The sequence below is a fragment of the Pleuronectes platessa genome, chromosome 1 (assembly GCF_947347685.1).
Source record: "Pleuronectes platessa chromosome 1, fPlePla1.1, whole genome shotgun sequence".
Lineage (NCBI taxonomy): Eukaryota > Metazoa > Chordata > Actinopteri > Pleuronectiformes > Pleuronectidae > Pleuronectes > Pleuronectes platessa.
In genome coordinates this window covers 15,708,871-15,729,034 of record NC_070626.1, presented here as the reverse complement: position 1 = coordinate 15,729,034, position 20,164 = coordinate 15,708,871, and the positions used below count along the sequence as shown (strand labels likewise).

The 20,164-nt window shown below is 41.7% G+C and overlaps 1 protein-coding gene across 3 annotated transcripts; it reads right to left on the bottom strand.

The window, feature by feature from the left end:
- Positions 1 to 342: 342 nt before the first annotated feature.
- Positions 343 to 19,603, bottom strand: cenpf (centromere protein F). 3 transcript variants are annotated; one of them, XM_053423114.1, is made up of 38 exons: positions 19,536 to 19,603; positions 17,962 to 18,137; positions 17,675 to 17,800; positions 17,163 to 17,233; positions 16,878 to 17,014; positions 16,557 to 16,648; positions 16,207 to 16,480; positions 15,886 to 16,088; positions 15,462 to 15,587; positions 15,208 to 15,336; positions 14,682 to 14,804; positions 14,231 to 14,366; positions 14,011 to 14,140; positions 13,622 to 13,901; positions 13,132 to 13,338; positions 12,792 to 13,000; positions 11,940 to 12,069; positions 11,361 to 11,639; positions 10,580 to 11,167; positions 10,250 to 10,423; positions 9,234 to 10,138; positions 8,902 to 9,104; positions 8,688 to 8,820; positions 8,449 to 8,584; positions 8,129 to 8,231; positions 7,621 to 7,874; positions 7,406 to 7,514; positions 7,032 to 7,237; positions 6,721 to 6,939; positions 5,840 to 5,983; positions 5,486 to 5,675; positions 5,302 to 5,399; positions 5,111 to 5,152; positions 3,774 to 4,910; positions 3,505 to 3,634; positions 2,767 to 3,402; positions 1,863 to 1,984; positions 343 to 1,263 (listed from the first exon to the last, which is right to left on the bottom strand). In XM_053423114.1, exons 2-38 carry the CDS (start codon positions 18,121 to 18,123, stop codon positions 1,126 to 1,128), a joined length of 8,481 nt encoding a protein of 2,826 aa, XP_053279089.1. In that variant the 5' UTR covers positions 18,124 to 18,137; positions 19,536 to 19,603; the 3' UTR covers positions 343 to 1,125. The 3 variants fall into 3 exon arrangements, with proteins under 3 accessions (XP_053279089.1, XP_053279097.1, XP_053279104.1); XM_053423122.1 differs by having other exon boundaries at positions 17,962 to 18,133; positions 19,536 to 19,584; XM_053423129.1 differs by having other exon boundaries at positions 17,962 to 18,133; positions 19,495 to 19,552.
- Positions 19,604 to 20,164: the final 561 nt, after the last annotated feature.

Sequence of the window (20,164 nt, the reverse complement as noted above, 5' to 3'; positions counted from 1 at the left end):
ATTAGTGCATATACTGTGCCTGGTTTCTCTTTTCTTTCAGTTGATAATGTCTTAGTTTCTGCTGTGGTGTGAGGGAACTAGATATACTGGAATCATCAGCCATACTATTTCTTCATCTGATGGATATAAATTCTGAGGTGAATCTCCCACAGATAGATTAATGAGATTCTTTCTGGTGTTTCCTGCCTGCTATTCTCAGCAGGTCACACGCAGCCCTGCACTTCTGCACTGTAAACCTTAACCCAACAGCATGGCTCAGCTGCTCCACCCTGTGGTGACATACTGCATTCTCCGCCCGTCTACAGTAACAGACTTCATAAAATAAAGACAAGACAAAGATCGTGCAACCTTAGAAAGTTTAGTTTAAAAAAAGGGTAATTTAGAACTATGAGGCCTTATCAACTATTTACAATAGCATTGATCTACATCTAAATCAAAACATAAAATGCTGAAAGCTTTTAAAAAACAGAAAAATGCCATAACTTGATTGTTTTAGCAGATTTGTTGTCATGACTAAAACAGTTAAAATATGTAGAAAATATGAAACAGTGAAAGCAGAACATCTACACAAACTAAGCTGCCATTAGTATTTAGCTGATATGCTGCAGGATGCATTAGCGGTCATTAGTTCTGTAATGTACATGTTTCAATACATTCCTCACACACCAAGAAAACAGGAACAGTAAATAAGAGAAGAAATATACAACCAGTGAGTCGGAGGTGAAGATAAACAAAGAGACTAGAACAAGGTTAAGATGAAGATACATTCAGAGTATCACAAAACAATGGCGGCTTCATTTGCACTCTGGGAAATTATGTTTCAGGACCTTGATGTTTTTAAACCTGTCTTCACCTCACTTGATTTAGTTTGTAAAGAGGTGACGTGTAGCTGTGGCAGTGCTGCATCAAAGTGATTCAACACACATACTTGTACTTATATCTATGTGACGACATGAACTGACATAATGCAACAGAAACCCAAACCCAGTATACTTCCACCAACACACATTTAAAATAAGTGTCTCTACTTTGAAATTTAAACGTGGAGTGTTAATCTTTTGTGCATTTATTCGTGTGTATGTATTTACAAAGTGCAAGAATGTGTGTGTTTGTGTGTACATTGATCTACTGAACATGACAGTTGTCTGCTTGTTGTGTCTCTTTCTGCTCGGGGCTCTTCGGTGAGCTCAGTGATTGACGCGCTGGTTTCTCTTCGCCGCTCAGGGACAGACGCTTCCTGTTGGAGCTGTCTGCAGACGCACTCTGGAGGAGTGTGGAGAAAGAAAAGAATAGGAAAAGTCATTAAAGTAGGGCAGAGGGACATTCGTGAATGAAGGAAGTACAATTGTTAGCAATTTCGACACATACAGCGGGGGTTCACTCTAACAGGTGATTGTGACAAATCATTTCCTCTTGACCTCTTTGACCTCAGACCTCTACATCCTTTAAATGCATCACTGCTTTGCTTCAGGCGACCTGACACTATAAGGAAGCTGACCTTGACTGACTTAGAGGTGTGAGGGGTCCGGATATTCTGCAGACCCATTAGGTAACAGATCAAATTTGGCTGAACTGATTCCATGGTCTGTAAAACTATATTCAGGTGACATTATTCACTCAGCCACTGATGATGTATCAGTGGGAGTGTAGTACTCTGTGTGTGTTTGTACAGCTATCTTTTTGCGGACCAGTTTGAGCATATAACAAAGTTTGAGGACATTTTAGGAAAGAGAGGACATTTTTGCTGGTCCTCACTTTGTTAGGGAATGCATTATGTCACTGAATGTCCTCACTGAACATCCTCACAAAGAAATCTGTACAATCGTGTACGTGTGTGTGCGTGTGCGTGTGCGTGTGCTTACCGTGCCGTCAGGTGAAGATACAGGACCGGTCTTTCTGGCAACCAGTCGTGGGCTACAGCGCTTCACTGTGGTTCTCCTCATGATGAATGGACTCTTCTCTCCCAGGGGAATATCAGCAAAGCCTGAGGGAGCACAAATGACATATGATGTTTTTAATTCAGAGCTTTGTTCTACCAACTAACTTCAAACCACGTGAAAATTATTAAGACAAATATTTTGCTTCCATTTTTCTTTGTATTTGCTCCTGTGTTTTTGATGCTAACCTCAGACACTTCTGCATTCCTTCCTTAGAGATTTTAATAAAAAAAAAAAGATATCAAAGGGCCTAAGGCATAAAGCAGGGGTGTCCAAACTGCGGCCCGCCTTCCATTTTAAATAGGCCCGTCTAAAAAAAATGTTAAGAAAAGAAAAGAAAAAAAAAATGGTACTTAATTATAGCACTTTGTAGCTTTTCTCTATTTTTGAAGAAATTGTACTTTCTTGATTCTTGTTTTTCTGGGTTTGTACCCTTGAATGCACTTATTGTAGGTCGCTTTGGATAAAGGCTTCAGCGAAATGAAATATAATGTGATGGACTATGGCCCACTGTATTGCAGCTGTCCCTCAGAACGACGCCGCCCCCCCCACCCCCCACTGTCAACAGTCACCTCCAGGGCAGGGCGGCGTGGCGGCGTGAGTGGCCCAGACCTTCGTATTCTTTTCTATATGTGGCCCTCGGGATAAAAAGTTTGGACACCCCTGGTATAGAGTATTTCAAATAAACACTATTTCTATAGAAATGTGGCAGAGCAGGTCAGGCTGCTAAAACTAGGACTCTGTATTATACAGCAGCACAGGAAACTAACAGTAGAAGTCCTTCCTGTGAAAGAGTTGTAGTTACAATAGAGAACCACCCAACACAAACCTCTCTGCACCAGCTCAGGAAGTCCCTCTGGCCTGAACTCATCCTCCTTCTCACTTCTTGCTTTGGGTGTAGCCACTGCGTTGGCCTTGATCTTCTTTGTCAGGTTGTGCAGGGCCTCCTGGGCGCTGTCTTTATCGCCGACGTCACGGCGACCCCGCTTCCCTGAGAGTGACCCTTGAGGAGACCTCTGAGGCGTCAAGGGAACCGTGTTCTCAATGTCCTCGGGCATCTTTTCTTCGTCGTGTTTTGAGGAAGACTTCCTAACTGACCGCCGGCAGCGAGTACTACCAGCGGTGCTGGAGTGGGCATTAGCTTCATTAGCACGTTGGCTGGCAGTAATCCGCTCGAGTCGTGTTGTGAGTGCATTGTTGGTCTCCTCCAGTTTGTGGACCTCGACCATCAGAGTGCAGTATTTATCCATGCTCTCATCGGCCTCAGTGCTCTTCTCCTCCAGGAGTGTCTTGACTTCATCCAGCTCACTCTTGATCTCCTCCAGCTCTTTAGCCCTCACTTCTAATTCCCTCTTATTTCCATCAAGGGCAGCTTTAAGTTCCTCCACTTCCTTGTTTTTGTCCTGTGGCTCAATCTTTAGTGGGTTTTTCCCTGGCTGCACCTCTTCACAGCTCTTAGCATCTCCTGAAACAAAAACGTTAACGGAATTATTCAACTATACTTTATGGAAACGGCTAACCATTAAGCATGATGACTAACTGGTGAAACTGTTGGCGATGTATGTACCTGAGCTGTTTAACATCATTTGCTTTTCCTGCTCCAGCTGTTTGCAGTTTTTCATCCAAAGATTCATCTTGCTCTGAGCAGAGTCTCTCTCTTTGGACAGACGAGTAGCCCGGGATGTCAGCACCGACACCTCCAGGAGAAGCACACAGAGAAATATGTTGAGACCGTGTGTGGGGGAAACAAGAGTGTTGGGTTGAACAGTGCAACCCGTTATTATTCTTGGTGTAAAATGACAATAAGTTCAGTGTTTAACATATGAATGTGTGTACCTGCTCATTTAACTGTACAATGGACAAGTTGTGGGTTTCCAGCTCTTTTTCCATAGAGGCAACAGCAGACTGAAAGCTCTCTTGTTCTTCTGCAAGTTTCTGTCTCTCTCTCTCTGCTCTTTGCTTCTCTTCTTCCAGCGCAGAAAGAGCAGAGCACAGCTTCTCCTTCTCTACTTCGATCAAAGTAAGGGATGACTGCAATTCGACGTCTAACTTCTGTTTCTCCTCCTCTAATCGTTCCTTCTCTTGCTTGAGTGGAGACAGAGTCTGTTGCAGAATGTGTTTCTCATTTTCTATCAAAGAAAGCCGAGATTGAAGCTTTTCTCTCTCATCAATGATTCTCTCCTTGTCTTGCTCTAGTCTTTGTTTCTCCTCTTCTGCAGATTCAAGAGAGCAACGCAGGTTATCTCTCTCTTCTTCCACTGTTAATAAGGTAGACTGCAGTTTCTCTTTTTCCTCTACCAATCGTCCCTTTTCTCCGTCCATCTGTTCTTTCTCTGCCATAACAGATGAGATGGTGTTTACTGAGGCTTGTCTCTGATCGACTTCATCCTCCCTTTCCTTTTCCAGGGTTGCCATCTCTTCTTCTTTGGCTTTTATAAACATTTTCAACTCTTTAATTTTTTCTTCCAAGGTCTCAATACAGGTGCTCAGGTCCTCTCTCTCTTTTCGCCACTCATCTCGCCGGGAGCGGAGTCTCTCTCCTTCAGTCTGCTCGTCCTCCAAAGAACTCTGGAGGCAATTTCTCTCTTTCTCCATCTCTACCAACAGGAACTGCATCTTATCTTTCTCACCCTCTGTCTCTGCACTCGTTTGTTCGAGTGAGATCTCTCTCTGCTTAGAGGCTTCCAGCTGCGCCTGGAGGTCATCTACGCGTCTGCTTTGCCTCTTTGCCTCCTCTCTCATCCCTTTCTCCAGCTCTACCATGCATTTCCGTCTCTCCTCTTCCTGTTTCCTATCCACTTCCGCCTTCTCCAATCCTCTTTCAAGCTCCTCCTTAGCTGCCTTAAGCTCCTCTATCTCACTGTTTTTGGTTTCTAGCTCTCTCTCCAATAGTTCTTTCTCAGATCTCAGGTTTTCCAGCATGCTTGAGAGATCTGATAGTTTCTCGGTGAGGTTTCTCTTCTCCTCCTCCACCTAAGATTGAGGGTTCAAGACAAGACAGCAGAGAGTTCATGAAAGGAGACAAATCAAGAGAGAAAATGACTATCGAAAGAAGATTAAGAGCACCAGAAAAAAAGATAAAAGGAGAGGAAACCAGATTACTACAGTTCTAAGTTGATACACATTTAACGCATCACAAGTCACCACATCTGAATAGAACAATATAAAAGTACCTCTCTTCTCTCCTCCTCCAGCTCGGCTTTGGTTGTCTCAACCTGTGTAAAACACAACATTTCCATTTATATGATATATATCAAACCATTTATTTCATTAAACCCCTTCACCTATGTGTCTTATCATGTTAAAAAAAAAAAACTTTATAAATATAGGTTCCTGTTACTGTTTGTATTTTTTGACAGAATACCTGTAGAAATGCTTCCTCCAGACTTTGCTCTAAATCTTCCTTCTCTCGTTCCAGAGCATCAATGCGATCCTGCAGTGAGTCAGACTTCCTCTGGGCAGCTACAAAGATACAAAGTAACGTTAGGGCGAACACACTACAGAACTGAGAAGGTCATATCATTCTATATCAAAGACAGAGGGGTCACCTTTGAGCAGCTCTCCCATCTTCTTTTTCTTTCTCTCGTCTGACTCAATGCGGACCTGAAGCTTTTCAATGCCAGTTCTCATCTGCTGGACCTCACCTTGTGTGGAGTTCAGACGAGAGGCAATCTCTCCTTTCTCCAGAAGAGACGACTCTAGAGACTGTGTAATACGACTGACTTCTCCCTCTAAAGCCTTGGGGAGAGAAATAGGAGAGAAACAGTGAGGAGGAGTTAAATTGAAAACCTTAGGTTCCTTGAATCTAATATATATATTTCACATATTCTTTAAATCCCTCATCATAGTCTATTAGTAATACAATATATAATAACATGCTTAGTACCAAGCTTCACCCTCACCTGTATCTTGCTGACCATGGACTCAGTGTTTTGATTGGCAGAGGTGTGGTCTTCCTGGATCTTGTTAAGATGGTCGATAAGGTCCACCCTTTCTCCACTCTGTTGAGAGATCGCCTGCTCCTGCCCCGTAATCTTCTCCAACAGCTTCAGTGGAATACAATTAATTTATATTTAGAAATAAAACAGTAACATAAATAACAGGACATTTGGGACAAATGGAATAGCTAAACGTCTAGATCCTAGACTGTAAATAAAGATGGATGAAGCTTTTCCACTTCCTCTCAATACCCAGACATGTTAAAATAACCGGGATACTAATGCAGCCATCTTGCACATTCTGAGCCACAGTCTGCAGAGTAGTGACCATTCAGTCGGAGCTGTAAATTCTGAACACATAACCCAGTTTTTATAATATCAAATAATTCAAACCAAACTTACTGAAAAAAATAAGCACTAAAAAAATCTAGGTGATAAGTAAAATCTAAAATGTCAGAAACCGAGTCTGAGAAAGATGCATTTGATGTGCACTCTGACTTTTTGGTTTGGCCCATGTCCAATCCATTGACGCAGGGGTTGGATTTATGACCTGTACTGCAATCAGACACTAGATGGCAATCAAGACACTTTCGCATCATTTTAGGGGATTTGTCATAATGTCAGTCTATTATATGTACTAGATATGCCATAAGCAGACATTAAAATGCACAGGTAAGTTCAGAGCTGTTGACTTAACCCAATAGAATCGGAGGCATTTCTCTCACCATTCAAGTTGCCTAAAAATCTAAACACTCACTACATCTAAATAAAAGTCAACCTTGCCTTGTGGAGTGGCATGTAGCAGGTCCCAGATTCAACTCAAACCAACCCCCTCTTCGTTTTACCTGTTGCCTCTCTGTCTTCAGTTTCTCCGTGTTGCCTTGCAGAGCTTCGTACTCCTTCCTCCCCGCTCTGATATCATCCTCCAGGATGGAAATTAAGTGCCTGGTGTCACAGTTCGTCTTCTCCAGACTGTCAACCTTTTCTCGCCATTGCCCCAAAGACTGGCTCAGCTCATCTCGTTCCTCAGAGCAGGACACAAGCTCAGATCTGAGTTGGCTTGTCTGAGGAAAAAATAAGATTTAAAATGTTTATGTTACCTTCATTGATTGGTGAGCCTTTCATATTCATTATTTCTCTGCTCAGCTCTGCTCACCTCTGTCAGGAGTGTTTCTCTCTGCTGCTCCATGCCGGAACACGTCCTCCTCTGCGTCTCCAACTCATCCTTCAGTCTGGTCCTCTCCTCCTGCAGGGTCTCCAGCTCAGACTCCATGCCCAGGATGTGCTGCTCCAGGTTTGCTTTCTCAGATCGAACCCTCTTCAACTCGCTCTCCTGCTGAAGGAACTTTTCATCCCATCCACCTGTAGAACATAGTACAACTGTTCAACTTGTGTATTTATTCATAAATCCGGCAATGCCATTCGATTTGAGCAGTCTGAATTCACCACCACATTCAGAGCATATACTGTAACACCTTGTTTCAGTCTAGAGTTGTGAAATGACTTCCTCATAAGCAAAAAGAGATTTACCTTTGGCCATTTCCAGTCCTTCCAGCATCTCTATAACATCAGCCAGCTGGCATTTAGATGTTTGTAACTGTAGAGTCAATGTCTCTCGCTCCTCTGACAGTTGCACCAGCTGAAGATGAGCACATAGCACAAGTACAACATATATTAAATAATGAAAACTACGGTTACACTACCACGTATGTGATATTTGTCATTGTACAATTTCTTTCCCCTACCTGCTCAGCAAGATCTTTTTTCTCCTTCAAAGCAGCATTCAGTTTATGTGCTGCACCTTGTGCCTCCTCCTCCGCTGCATCGACTTTCTTTTCCAAGTTTGTAACTTGGATTTCCAGTTCAGATGTCAGCTCCTTTCTCAGCGTCAGTTCAGAGCTCAGGAGGTCACACTCTGAGCGCAAGGTCTGGAGCTCATTTTCTTGTTTTGTGATCACTTCCTTATAGGGGCTGATGTCATCTTGTCCCTGGGACGAATCTGTTGAAATTTTTTATAAAAAGTCTAAATCAAACTACATTCAAATATTAAAATGACGAACAAAATTCAAAAATAAGTTGTGATGCTGATATTTGCCTTTTTAAAGATGCACCTGAAAAGTTGAACGCAACAGTAATAGCTAAAAGATATCATGACTCTTTAGTATGTGCTCAGTGTGAATCAGTTAGTAAGACCAAGAAATCCCATGATTATATCATTATTACTGCAGTTAAAAGCACACTTTATTTTCTCACCACAGGAGTTCAATTCTTTCGTCGTGGAAATGGGTCGAGACATTTCACAAACTTCAGGTTCATTGTCAATAACATCTCCGGGACAGCTGCTGTCACGAGGAACCTGTGAGAGAGAAGACAAAATGAAACGGTCATGAGGAGTGACACCTTAAATCAGTCAGGATTTAATATTATATTTTTTGAGAGGTAAGGGGTTATATGGATGTTGAGCATTCAAGAGAAATATCAATAGCTAGTAAAAATCCAAGAAAGGCCAATATTTAACTAATGACACCATAATGAGCGAAGACAAATAGATTGTTGTAGTAATAATCTAATACCTGATCCAAGGGCTGCTCCTCCTCCTCACTCCTCATTTCCTCTTCATCAGCCACACTTGCCTGCCTCTGTCCCTCAATCTGTTCCTGGATCAGCTCTTGCTCAGTGACGTCCTCCTTGAAGACCAACTTTGTCTCACTGTAAGAGTTAATGGATATTGAGTTTTAATGATCACATAATAAAATGCATATAACATAATTATATAATTGTGTATTTTTTCTTAGTACAGAGCTCATTGTACCAGAAAGAATCGTCAGACTCATGGAAAAGCTCATCCAGGCCAAACACCATCGAGTTCTGCTGCTCCTTTTCATTAGGAGACTCTGTATTTGTACTTGAATCAAGAATCTGTCCTGCTGCTTCCTCCAGGGAAACTGTTAAGAGATAAATGCACATTATTGCACATATTCAAATTCAAGTAGCACAGATTTTCATAGTTTTTGGTTTACACTCACCACCAGTTTCTGGCTCCTCCGGCTCGATGTGCTTGATGTTGTCTCCTGGCGTCTGTGTTTCTGTGAGTTTCTGTATGAGGCTGTGTTGCTGTGCCACCTGCTCCAGCAGTGACTCGTACTTTTGTCTGAACACGGTCAGCTCCTCCTGTAAAGCCACCAGCTTCTCATGCAGTCTGGCCTGCTCTGCCTCAAACTGGAGCCTCCTGTGATAAAGCAGAACTTCAGCTGATATTCACAGTACAAAACACAGTCAAAACCATCTAATACACACTGGTATAAATATATTTAATTCTGGAAGCACATTTGACCTTCGAAGTGAAGATGTACTGTACCTTTCTCTGTTCTCCTCCTCAGTCTTCATGTCCCTCATATCGAGCTGCTCCTTCAGCCTCTGCTGCTCCTGCTCTGAGGTCTGGAGCGAGTACTGGATGCACTCGTATTCCTCTTTAAGTGAAACCATCTCATTCTCATGCCTCTGAGTGCTTTCTTGTAACTGCAGCTTCTCTTCAGTTACTTGATTCACACTGGACTGTTGCTGGATGTTCTCTTCAGTCAGCCGATTATAGCTCGTTTCCAGCTGAAGCTTCTCCTCAACGACTTGAGTCAAGTTGGAAACCAAAGCCTTCTTCTCAGCAGTTAATTCACTGAGTTCAGCTTGGAGTTTAGTTTTCTCCTCATTTATCAGACTGAGAGCAACAACTAGCTCTGCTTTCTCCTCAGTGACTTGAGCAACCGTTGATTCAGCTTCAAGTTTCTCAGCAACTACTCTATCGATCTTTGCTTCTGTTTGCTGCTTGTCTTCTGTTAACTGCTCAACATTGGAATTTAGTTGCTTGTGTTCCTCAGATAGTTTGTCTAAACTGGCTTCTAGTTGTTTCTTCTCTGCAGTTACTTTTATTATTTCGTTCTCGATTAGTTTTCTTTCATCTGTCAACTGTTTCCGTTCAGCTTCAAGACAGTTTTTCTCCTGAAGAAACTGGTTACGATACTTCTCTTTGTCTTCGTTTATCTGCCTGAGAGTCGTCTCTAACCTGGTATTTTCCTCTGTGATCTGACTGAGTTTAGTCTCTACTTCAGCCACACTCTCCTCCAGCTGGTTTCGCTTGACAGAGTCCTCCTCTAGACGAGAAATTTCACAGCTCCTCTCCAAAAGCTCCTCCTTAGCTGTGACATACTGTGTCTCCAGCAGAGAGTTCTGGGATTGGACCTCATCTAAGCGGGATTCCAGGACAGAGACCTGAAGGAGAAACTGAATTTAGATTTCAAAAGGGACATTTGCTTTTCTCAGAGCAAAAGGAGGTTGTAAAGATGATGCAGAATGATTTTTGACAGACGCGTGTAAGACTACCTGGGCTTTGCTGTCCTCCAGCCTGTCCTCCATATTGGTCATCTGGGTCTGGTTCTGAGCAAGCTGCACCTCCAGTGCCTCTATCGTCGCCTTTAACCCCTCCGCCTGACTGTCAAACGAGTTCATGGTTGACTCGTTGTCCTCCAGGTCCATTTGCAGCATCTCCAGCTGTACCTAGATGTCAATAATAACCGGCTGATCAATGGGCTATCTCATACTTTATTTGATAAAATATTCCACAGAAGAAAACACAATAGAGTATGGTTTAGAATAGATTATATGCAGGTAGACTATAGACACCAAAGGCAAAAGAACAAATAATTGACCAACCTTGATTTTGTTCATGGCGATCATCTTCTCCTTCAGTAGATCTGAGGATTTGAGCTGCTCTGCCTCTGCTTTATTCAGCTTCTCTTTCAAACTCTTTATCGTGCCGTCTCTGTCTTCTAAGCCGCGTGAAGCAGCAGACAGAGTCGTCTTCATGGTCTTTATCTCCACTCGATACACACTCAATTCTGATTTAGCAGAAGCCACTGATTGCTTGGCTGTTTTGAGCTGCTCTTTCAAGCTCTTCTCTTTGTTGAGGAATTTTTCAATCTCTGAAACTTGACTCTCTGACTCTTTAATAATCTTCTCGGTCAGTTCTTTTACCTCTTTCTCCAGAGAGAACACCTGCTTACTTTTCTCAGACAGGGTGTTCTCTAGGTTTGTCTTGATTTCAATTGTGGATGAGTGATTCTTCTCAAGAGCCTCTAGAGACTTTTTCAGTTCAGTGTTGGATTGGTTGATCATATCTAGCTCAATCTTCAAGACTGGAAGCTTCTCTGCTGCATCTGTGTTCCCAGCTACTTTTTCTTCAAAGGAAGATATCTGCTCCATAAGATGGTTGATCTTCTCCATCTGAGCATGTTGGAGGATCTTAATGGGAAGCAGAATAGAAGGAATTAAGCTTCATATTTATATTTGAACATTAGCTAGTAAAAACAACTTGATTTGGGATAAGCAGAATGGATTTGTGCACTTGAAGATAACTGGTGAATAAATATAATAAAACAATAACAGATAATATAACAAACAAATTTTAAAATATTTAATACATTTAATTGAATACCTCTGCCTCTTTTTTCATCTCTTCTGCTGCATTGGCCAGCTCAGCCTTTTGTTTCTCAACAGATGAAATCTGAGCTTCAGCCTCTCTAAGCTGCTTCTCCTTCTCTTCTGCCTGCGCCTGCTGGTCCTTTAGCTTCTCTTCCAACAATTGGACATCTTCACATTTTTTATCCAACATCTTTTTTAGAACCTCTTCGTGTGCTGCCAGAAACTTAAGTTGTTCTTGGATCTCAACTACCAGTTGCTCCTGTTGCTCACGGGATTCTTTCGATGAATTGACCTGAATCATGAATAGAAGATGCATCTTAGACCTCTACTGGTTGAAACAAAAGTAAGGAAAAAGACCCAGCATTAAGAAAAAGCACAGTCAGGAGTAGTTATTAAACATCAAGTACAATCAGCCAATACAACATTTATTTATGTTCCAGACAGTTAATCATAATATAATATTACTCATATAATTATTTTGTATAAAGTTTTATCAACTCAAAAGGAAACACCAGAACAAGTAAACTGAATAAAAAAAATTGTAATCATTGATCTGTTAAATAATTTTTTGTTGGTGTGCAGTATAACAGACCTGGTTTTCGATGAGCTGCACCTCTTTGATAGTCTCTTCAAACTTAAACTTCATGTCCTCCAACTCTTCAGCCTTCGCTGAAACTCTCTCATTACACTGCCTCAGCAACGCTGCCCTCTCTTCTGCCAATCTGGTGGAGATAAGATACATAGGACCCAAAATATGCATGTTAAAAAGCGAGCTCCACTAATTGTAGCCTGAGGAAAACAATAGGGAAAGGATTAATATGATGCGGCACTAATGATGAATATGATTACAACAAGATTGCTTAGATATACAATATGGCTACTCAAATAAACTACTAATACTGGCAATAATAACATCACATTTGTCACTGCTACTCCCTTCATTTCTATCAGACATTTTCTTATTTATAAATACTTTAAAGATCGACACACCATGTTATAAGATGTTTCTTCTACTCAATGTTGTAAATATTATTATTTTGTTGATATGATCCACTACAGGCAGCATCACTTGCACTTCTGTCTGTTCTGGGAGAGAGATCACTCCCATGTGGCTCTCTCTGAGGCTTCTACATTTCCCCCCTGTTAATAGGGCTTTTTGGGTAGTTTCACCCTTACTGTTGTTGAGGATTAAGGACACAGGATGTCGGACAGTGTTAATTCCTATGAGAAAAATTGGAATTTTTCTGAATATGGGCTATATAAGTAAAATTTGATTGATTAATAATGCATCCTTGAATATTTTATTGTTTGCACTCTATTGACTTTAGTGAATTTGTGTTGCAGACAAAGCCTTGATGAAAGATTGAATTAATTAAGAAAAGCTGTCTGTTGTATTGAAAAAGAAAATTCATAACAAAATGATGAACTAACAAACACCGCTCACCTGAGGTTTTGCTCCTCCTGCTGAGCAGTGGACTGCTCGAGACGCTCTCTTAGCTGGTTGATCTCAGCCTGGCGCAGCTCGACCAGCTGCTCTTTAGAGTGGACCAGGTCACAGGCTGCCTGATGCTCATCCTGCAGCTCTCGGTTCGTCTTCTCAGCTTGTTCTGCCCGAGTCATTTCCTTTTGCAGCCGCATCTCCAGATCTTTGACCTGTAAATAAAATACAAATAGGCCAATTAGGATTTAGATTTTTTTTAATTACACCAATCCAATATTTTCAAATAATTAAAAAAAAATCTTTAAATCTACAAACTGTTTTCAATGAAAATATAATAAATCACCTGAGCTTCGAGTTGCGCCACTTGCACACCAACATTCTCCAGATCTTTAGCGTGCTTCTGTCCAGCCTCACAGAGTTGAGACTTCAGCTCATTGCTCTCATGCTCTCTCTGCTCCAACTCTGTGCTCTTGTTGAGGAGTTCACCCTTCAGGGAATCGATGCGAGCAGACAAAACGGCCTTATCCTCCTCAACACTCATGTGCTGCTTCTACAATAATGACAGTAAACATACTCAGGGTGAGGGATAATTAACTGGATTCATTAGTTGATGTTAGTGCATTTACAAATATATTTTGTATTATTGTCATTGATGGTATTCTTAACAATTTCTCAAAAATTTTTAAGAATTTTTACAATGATTGTCTCTTGATGACACAAATTTGTCTCTGTTTAATACTGTTTTTAATCTGTTCCTTGTACTGTCAATCATTCCTTTATTAATGTTTCTATATTAAGTCTAGATAAAAGATGGAAACCACTTCATAACTTACCTTAAGTTCTTCATTAGCCTCCTTCAGCGAAATGAGACACTTCTCCGAGTTGTTCATTTTGTCAGTGAGTTCCTTTTGCACAGCTTCAGTTTCATTAATCAAGACCTCCTTTTCTTTCTTCCACTCCAGCAGAGCTTGATGTTCTTGTTGCGCCTCCTTACACTCACTCTGACTCAAAGAGAGTTTGGATTTCAGGTCTTGGATCTCCTTCTCCACAACTGTCAACCTGTTGGTCAGTTTCTCCGCCTCCTGTTTCTGTTGCTGCAGTTCATTCTGAAGTCTACAGTGGGATTAAAATATTTTATAATGATTAAAAAGAAAGTCAAATTAAGCCTAGATGAATAATGAAAGACCAACTTTCTGCCTTTGTGTAGGAAGACTATTTTCACCTGTCATTTTTGGTTTCTGCATCAGAAAGAGTCTTCTTTGAGTTTTCCAGCTCACGGGTTGAAGCCTGAGACTGCTGCTCCAGTTTCGTCTCGAGTCTCTTCAGCTGTTCTAACTGTCCTTCAGATTTCGCTAAGGAGCAAAAACACGAGTTAAAAACTGAGATGATTTTAGATCATGCTCCAAAATAACTGGCACTGCCACTCCAAATGCATAACTTACCTTTGAGGTCATCTAGTTGTCCCTGGGTGCGTTTGATGCTCTGGTCTCCACTCTTCTTCTCTTCCTCCAGCTGAGACAGACGCCTGCTGCTTTGGTCCAACTGGACAGTCAAACTGTTCTTCTCTCTCTGCAGCTCCTGGTGGGAGGGAGAAATGTGGAGAGAAGCGACAGCAAAGGATGACGACAGTGATGGTGGAAGACGATTCAAGCAAGAAAACAAAGATTAAAGAATAATAAAAGAATACTTCAGTGTTGCAATAAAAACAAACACATTTTTGTGTTGTATTTTGGTTAAAATATAATATTTGGTGGTAATTGTTTACATTTTATGTATTTGGCCACCAACGGCTGTTTAGACATCAACTAAAGAGGAAAACTATATCAGCAGACTTATTAGTGAAATTTCTATACAGAATTGTAGTAAGAAAATATTCTACTCAAAGCCACCCACCTCCATGTTCTTGCGGATGTCCTGTTCTTTGGTCTGCATGACCTGGAGGCTCTGCTCCGACCGCAGCAGTTTCTGTTTCTGCTCCTCCACCCCCTTCTCCATCTGACTCTTCTGTAAGGACATCTATAAAGAAGCAAGGGAAGAGACCAGTCAAGCTAGGGGGCTGGGGTAAGGGCGATTTTTGTGATTAGCCAGTAAACTCTCACACAGCATGCTGTCATATACACCCCCTGTAATGAAGGGTAAAGAGATTGGCGGTGTTACAGATAGATCTGACTTCCTGAAAACTATCTTCCTGACTTAATACTAACAGTTAATGTGGAAACTACAGGTGTTATAAAGAACTCTGCCTTGAAAGGAAGGTAGAAATGTTAGGGTTTTTAGCTGGTCACTGTGCTTCTGTCCCCGGTGCTCCGGGATTCAGTGGCCCATTGTCTAAAACCAATGGTTTTGTGATTTAAAAAAGTTCAGTAGAAGAAGAAAGGGCAGAAAAGTGCAAAGTAAAGCAGAGAGGTGACACAGTTACCTTCTCCAAATCAGCCTGCAGTATGTTGTAGTCTTTTTTGGACTGTTGGTTCTCTTGTGTGAGCTTTGTTCTGGTCTGGTTCAGCTGCTGATCCAAAGCTGTGTGGGAGTTCTGGAGCTGGGCAAGTTCCTACACAGAATATAGCAAATACAAAACCTTTGGATTAAAATACAACAGAACATACTTATTCATAATATTTTATTAAACCTAAAACAATGAAGGCCTGATGAGGGTAAGACTCCACATTATTGCACCTTCTGACTGTCTCGTTCTTGGTCCTTGAGTTTCTGCTCCAGGGCACGTCTGCAGCTTTCAGCGTTGTGCCTCTGACAGCTCATCTCCTCCGTGACTTGTTTCAGCTTCTGCTCAACTGAGCAACACTAAGAACAATCAAGCAACCTTTTATTATACTTTGCCAGTTGTTTACATTGCTTACCGTTTCATCTATCTTTACTACAACAAGAGCAGACATAAAACAAAAACATCTATCGTGCAAACATTGTTTATGTACCTATGCATGTACCTGTCGTTTGGTAGATCAACTCAATGATCATTGATAGTTATTCATAGAGGTGGTGGTACTAAAATTAGACAATATTTGCCCGATACAACTGACAGACAAGCATGCACTGATAATATCAGCTGGAAATATTCATAATGCAAATCACCCAAGCCTACCTTGGTCTCCAGCTGCTGTTGTCTGTCTGTGGATTGACTCAGCTCTTGACTAGTCTTGGCCAGGTCTCTGTCCCGTTCAGTCAGGTCTTTGCGGGCCTGGTTCAGTTGAGTTTGCAATTCCTGCAGTTTGGAGGCCTGGCCACGAATTTCCTTCTCCTGATTGGACAGATTCCTCTCCAGCTCGGACACACGGCCACGCAGCTCTGATGAAGAAACACAAAGTTACATCCTTGTTGCTCCCCATGATTGTCAAACTCAAAGTGAGCAAATAGATTTTTCAGAGGCAAGACATGATCTGAGGAAATATAACAAGCAGTTCACCTTGGTTGAGCGTCTTCAGCTGCTCCATCTGTTGTGAGGATCGACCGGGACTCTGCACTGCCATGGAAGAGCTCATTCTCTGGCAGGATTTGATAGGTGTCTCCTCAAGGGTGTCCCAAAGGGATGCAGCTCGCCTCTTCAGAGGCGTTTCCATTGGATCCAGAGACTGTCGGCCGTGGCCCTTATCTTGCTGTTGCCATGGGAATATTGAGGATCCAGTTTGGCGGGCAGCAATGTCCTTGTGACTTACGCCGACTGAAGACGGATTTAACGACTAGTAGAAAACAGGGATGTTAACATCTTCAATTACAAAGAAACAAACGCATCATGTTGTTAAGTGATTTACTCACTTTGACCTGCATGACTTTGAGTTCATACTCCAGTCTTTTCCTTTCTTCTACCTCTTGGTTGTATTTCTCTTGAAGCTCCTCCAGCCTATTATCTATGGAGCAAACATCAGTTCAAACATCACAGTAACCTTAGATTCCTCCAGAGTCACAATGTCCAAAATAGATTACGCCAAATCCCTGACATTTACATCAAAACCTTCAACTGACTGTCAGACATAGATAAATTAACAGAGGCAGTCTGCATAAACCTGGAAACAACAGGTGAAGAAAAAATAATAACTTGAATACATAAAAAGATATATTATGAACAAACTGAAGTACCCTGCTGTCTGTAAGCTGGGACAGGAGCTGGGGTAGAGAAACTTTTCTGTGGAGTAGTGTAAGGCTGCATTTCAGAGGATGATGATGACATGGAGGAAGAACCAGCAGGCTGAGAACGATCCAGGTCATTTTTGAACCTGAGTAAATAAGAAAAACTTCATCACTGGCCATTCAAGAGTAAGGTTTGAAATCTTTGCATCAACTCAAAGACAATGACACAGGGACTAAATCTAACCACAAATGTAACTCTTAAAACCCTGTTTCAACAGACACAAGTGAACTCACTTCTTGAGCTCCTGCTCCAGTCGTTCGATGGTCTTCCTGGAGGACATAAGCTGACCCTCCAGTAAGCTGACCTAAATCAAATCAGGAACATAATTCAGCTATCACAGGAAGTTACAAATTCATATTAATTCTAGATGTGTATATCCTCTGCCTCATTTTCCTTTTATTAAACAAAGTAGTTGCAACTCTCTAATAATGTGTGACAGTTATAATAGAATCTAGGTCATTTACTCTGATACTTTGATTTACTCTGAGAGTGGACTGCGGTCCTATCGAACCCAGACCAATCTCTGATAAATCACAATGACTTGTTAAATGTTGGCAGAGCATTTCTATTCTATCCACCGCTTTTCTACCCTTAATGGCTCTGGTGTAGTGGCGCCAAATCTTGTTGGGTGTGTGATGCTTCTCAGCCAATCATTGCGTCTCAAATCAGTGAGTTAGATACAAACACAGGAGGAGACGAGACAAAAAACAATAGTTTCAAAAATAAGTGGGGAGAGAGTAATTACCTGCTGCTCTTTGATTCCGAAGTCATGGACCACCTTGTGACGGGCTTTCTCCAGAGAGTCCAGTGATTCTACTAAACCCTGGTTCTCTCTTTTCAAAGCAGAGGTCTCTGTACGTTCACTGTCCACCTGGAGAGAGACAAACAGATAATGGATGGATGTTTGGAAAGACCTTCCACTTCTGTAAGGCTGCTACATGAGTAATTCCCTGAAGTGACTAACTACAGTGTATGTATCTGCACGTAAATAGTTTACTATGTTGAATTCATCCTTCACTCTTGAACACTGACCTTTTGTTTCTGCTTTTGCAGGGCAGCCTCTAATGAGTCCAGTTGAAACTGTTTCTGACTCCTTTCCTTCTTCAGTTTATCCAGCTGGACTTCCAGCTCCCGGATCTTCTGCAGGGCTTTCCCTGGAAGTCCATCCTTCCACTCCTCCACTGCCCAGCTCATGGTTTGCAACCTGACTGAACAGACATCAATTTATTAATAGGAGGGTCACAGGACACCAGACACTTTGGTGCAGAGGTTGTATGGATTCTGGAGAGAGCTGAAGGCTTTAACAGAGCCGAGGAGAACAGGAAAAGGTGGGACTGGTATGATTTCCAACTGCAGTTGAAAGTGATATGGAAAATGGTGTGGAAGGTGATCAGACGTGTGTATAAAAAACTCTCACACACTTATGATACATTTGTGAAAAGCTACAGCGTTCGAGCCAGCGTCATAATGCCTGATCAGGTCCTTTGATTTAAACCTATTTAATACATTTACCATAAAGCCACAGCACGAATCCATCTGTACAGCTCATGAGTGCATGATGTCGTCGATGTGATGCTAACAGCTACAACAATCACTCATCTGTCCTGCCCAATTCATCTCTAATCCAGCTTTGACCTGACTACTGTGCAACAGCAGAAACAACCAGTCACCAACCCATCAACACCAGTATGTGCTTCACCCCATGTCTTCAACCAGCGTGAGAGTGCCAGAGGACGTCTAGCGTTAAGGTGAAATTGTATTATTTTGAATCTGAGTGTAATTCAGCAATCTATTTTCCTTCTTGTACATGTGCCACAGCAGGATGAGTCACCAGCAGTAGACACAGACACGATCACCCATGTTTGTTCCTTTAATTATAAACCCACTTACACAACAAACCATATCAATCAATCAATCAATCAATCAAATTTTATTTGTATAGCCCATATTCACAAATTACAATTCATCTCATAGGGCTTTAACAGGGTGTGGCATCCTCTGTCCTTAACCATCAGCAAGAGTAAGGAAAAACTACTAAAAACCATAGTGTCTGTTAATTAAATGCGTTAATAGTAATAATAATAACAACAGGAACACTACACTAGTGTTAAGTCTACTTGAACGGGTGCTACAGACTTTAACGTAAACGAATCGCTTCGCTGGTTAAATAGTTTATCTTCGAACTTTACCATTGAGTTCAAATGGAAACGTTGTGTGAAGTTAGCTTATGTTAGCTTCTTCACAGTTAATGGTGGCTGACGGACAATGGTCGGCTAACAATCAATACCACAGGTTAGTGTATTTAATTAACCCCGTCAGAAACACACGGGTGTGTCTCTAGTCTTCACTGGGTCCTGAACATAAAGCACAATACGTACATTCCACATAGATGCAAAGGAGTAAATGGTAAATACAATTAGAACGTGCAGTCAGGACTTTGTGTGGACGTAACGTTGAGCGAGCGGTTCAATGTGTTTTCTAGTGACTAAGACGACATGTTAGTGAGCAAGCGACATCCCCAGTTCATGTGCGAGTGAGAAGATCAAACATTAAATCAAGTGTTACCGTTAAGTCGCGGTTCAACGAGAGGAAGCGGCTTCACTTACTTTGGGCGCGACGCTCCTGGAACAGATTCACTAATGCGGCTCGTTGGGAAATTCAAACTTTGGCGAGGAGACCGGGGCTCACTCAACTGCGCGCTCATTGGCTGCTTCAGGCGACGTCAGTCAGAGGACGCAGATGATTGGTTTAGTCCATTCTCAGCAGTGCCGCCGCGTGGTGGCAAACAGGATATCAGGACGTCGCCCTCAAGTAACAGTAAACTGTTCAAAACATCACAGCACGAGTTCATGAATCCCACCGTGCATGCGTGCGTGTGTGATCGTATTGCATTCAAATAGTATCAAATATAAGTGAAGTGTATAAATATGAAGAGTAAGAGATGACCAGTACAAAAACATATAACAGTTCCAAAGATACATTTATTTATTTTTTATTTGGGCTAAACTACGTACGATCTCAGTGTATCTTATCTCATCTTTATTTTGGCACTAGGCTTTATGGAAGTTTTTACATGCAACTTCTGTGCACATCTTACATCTCAAAATGTATCAGGCACTATTAATTATAGACGCAGGGTTTTTTAATCTCTTAAAGGGATCAGAGCATCTCAAATTAACAACGTATTTCTCATCTTGGGAATGTGTCATTAGTGTACTGAACTCTTACAGATGAA

Coding starts and splice junctions, on each gene's coding strand:
- cenpf (XM_053423114.1), bottom strand. CDS start 18,123: ATGAGCTGGGCAGTGGAGGAGTGGAAGGATGGACTTCCAGGGAAAGCC. Junction 17,234..17,674: donor TCGGAATCAAAGAGCAGCAG/GTAATTACTCTC, acceptor GATTTGATTTAG/GTCAGCTTACTGGAGGGTCA. Junction 8,821..8,901: donor GGAGGAGCCAGAAACTGGTG/GTGAGTGTAAAC, acceptor ATCTCTTAACAG/TTTCCCTGGAGGAAGCAGCA.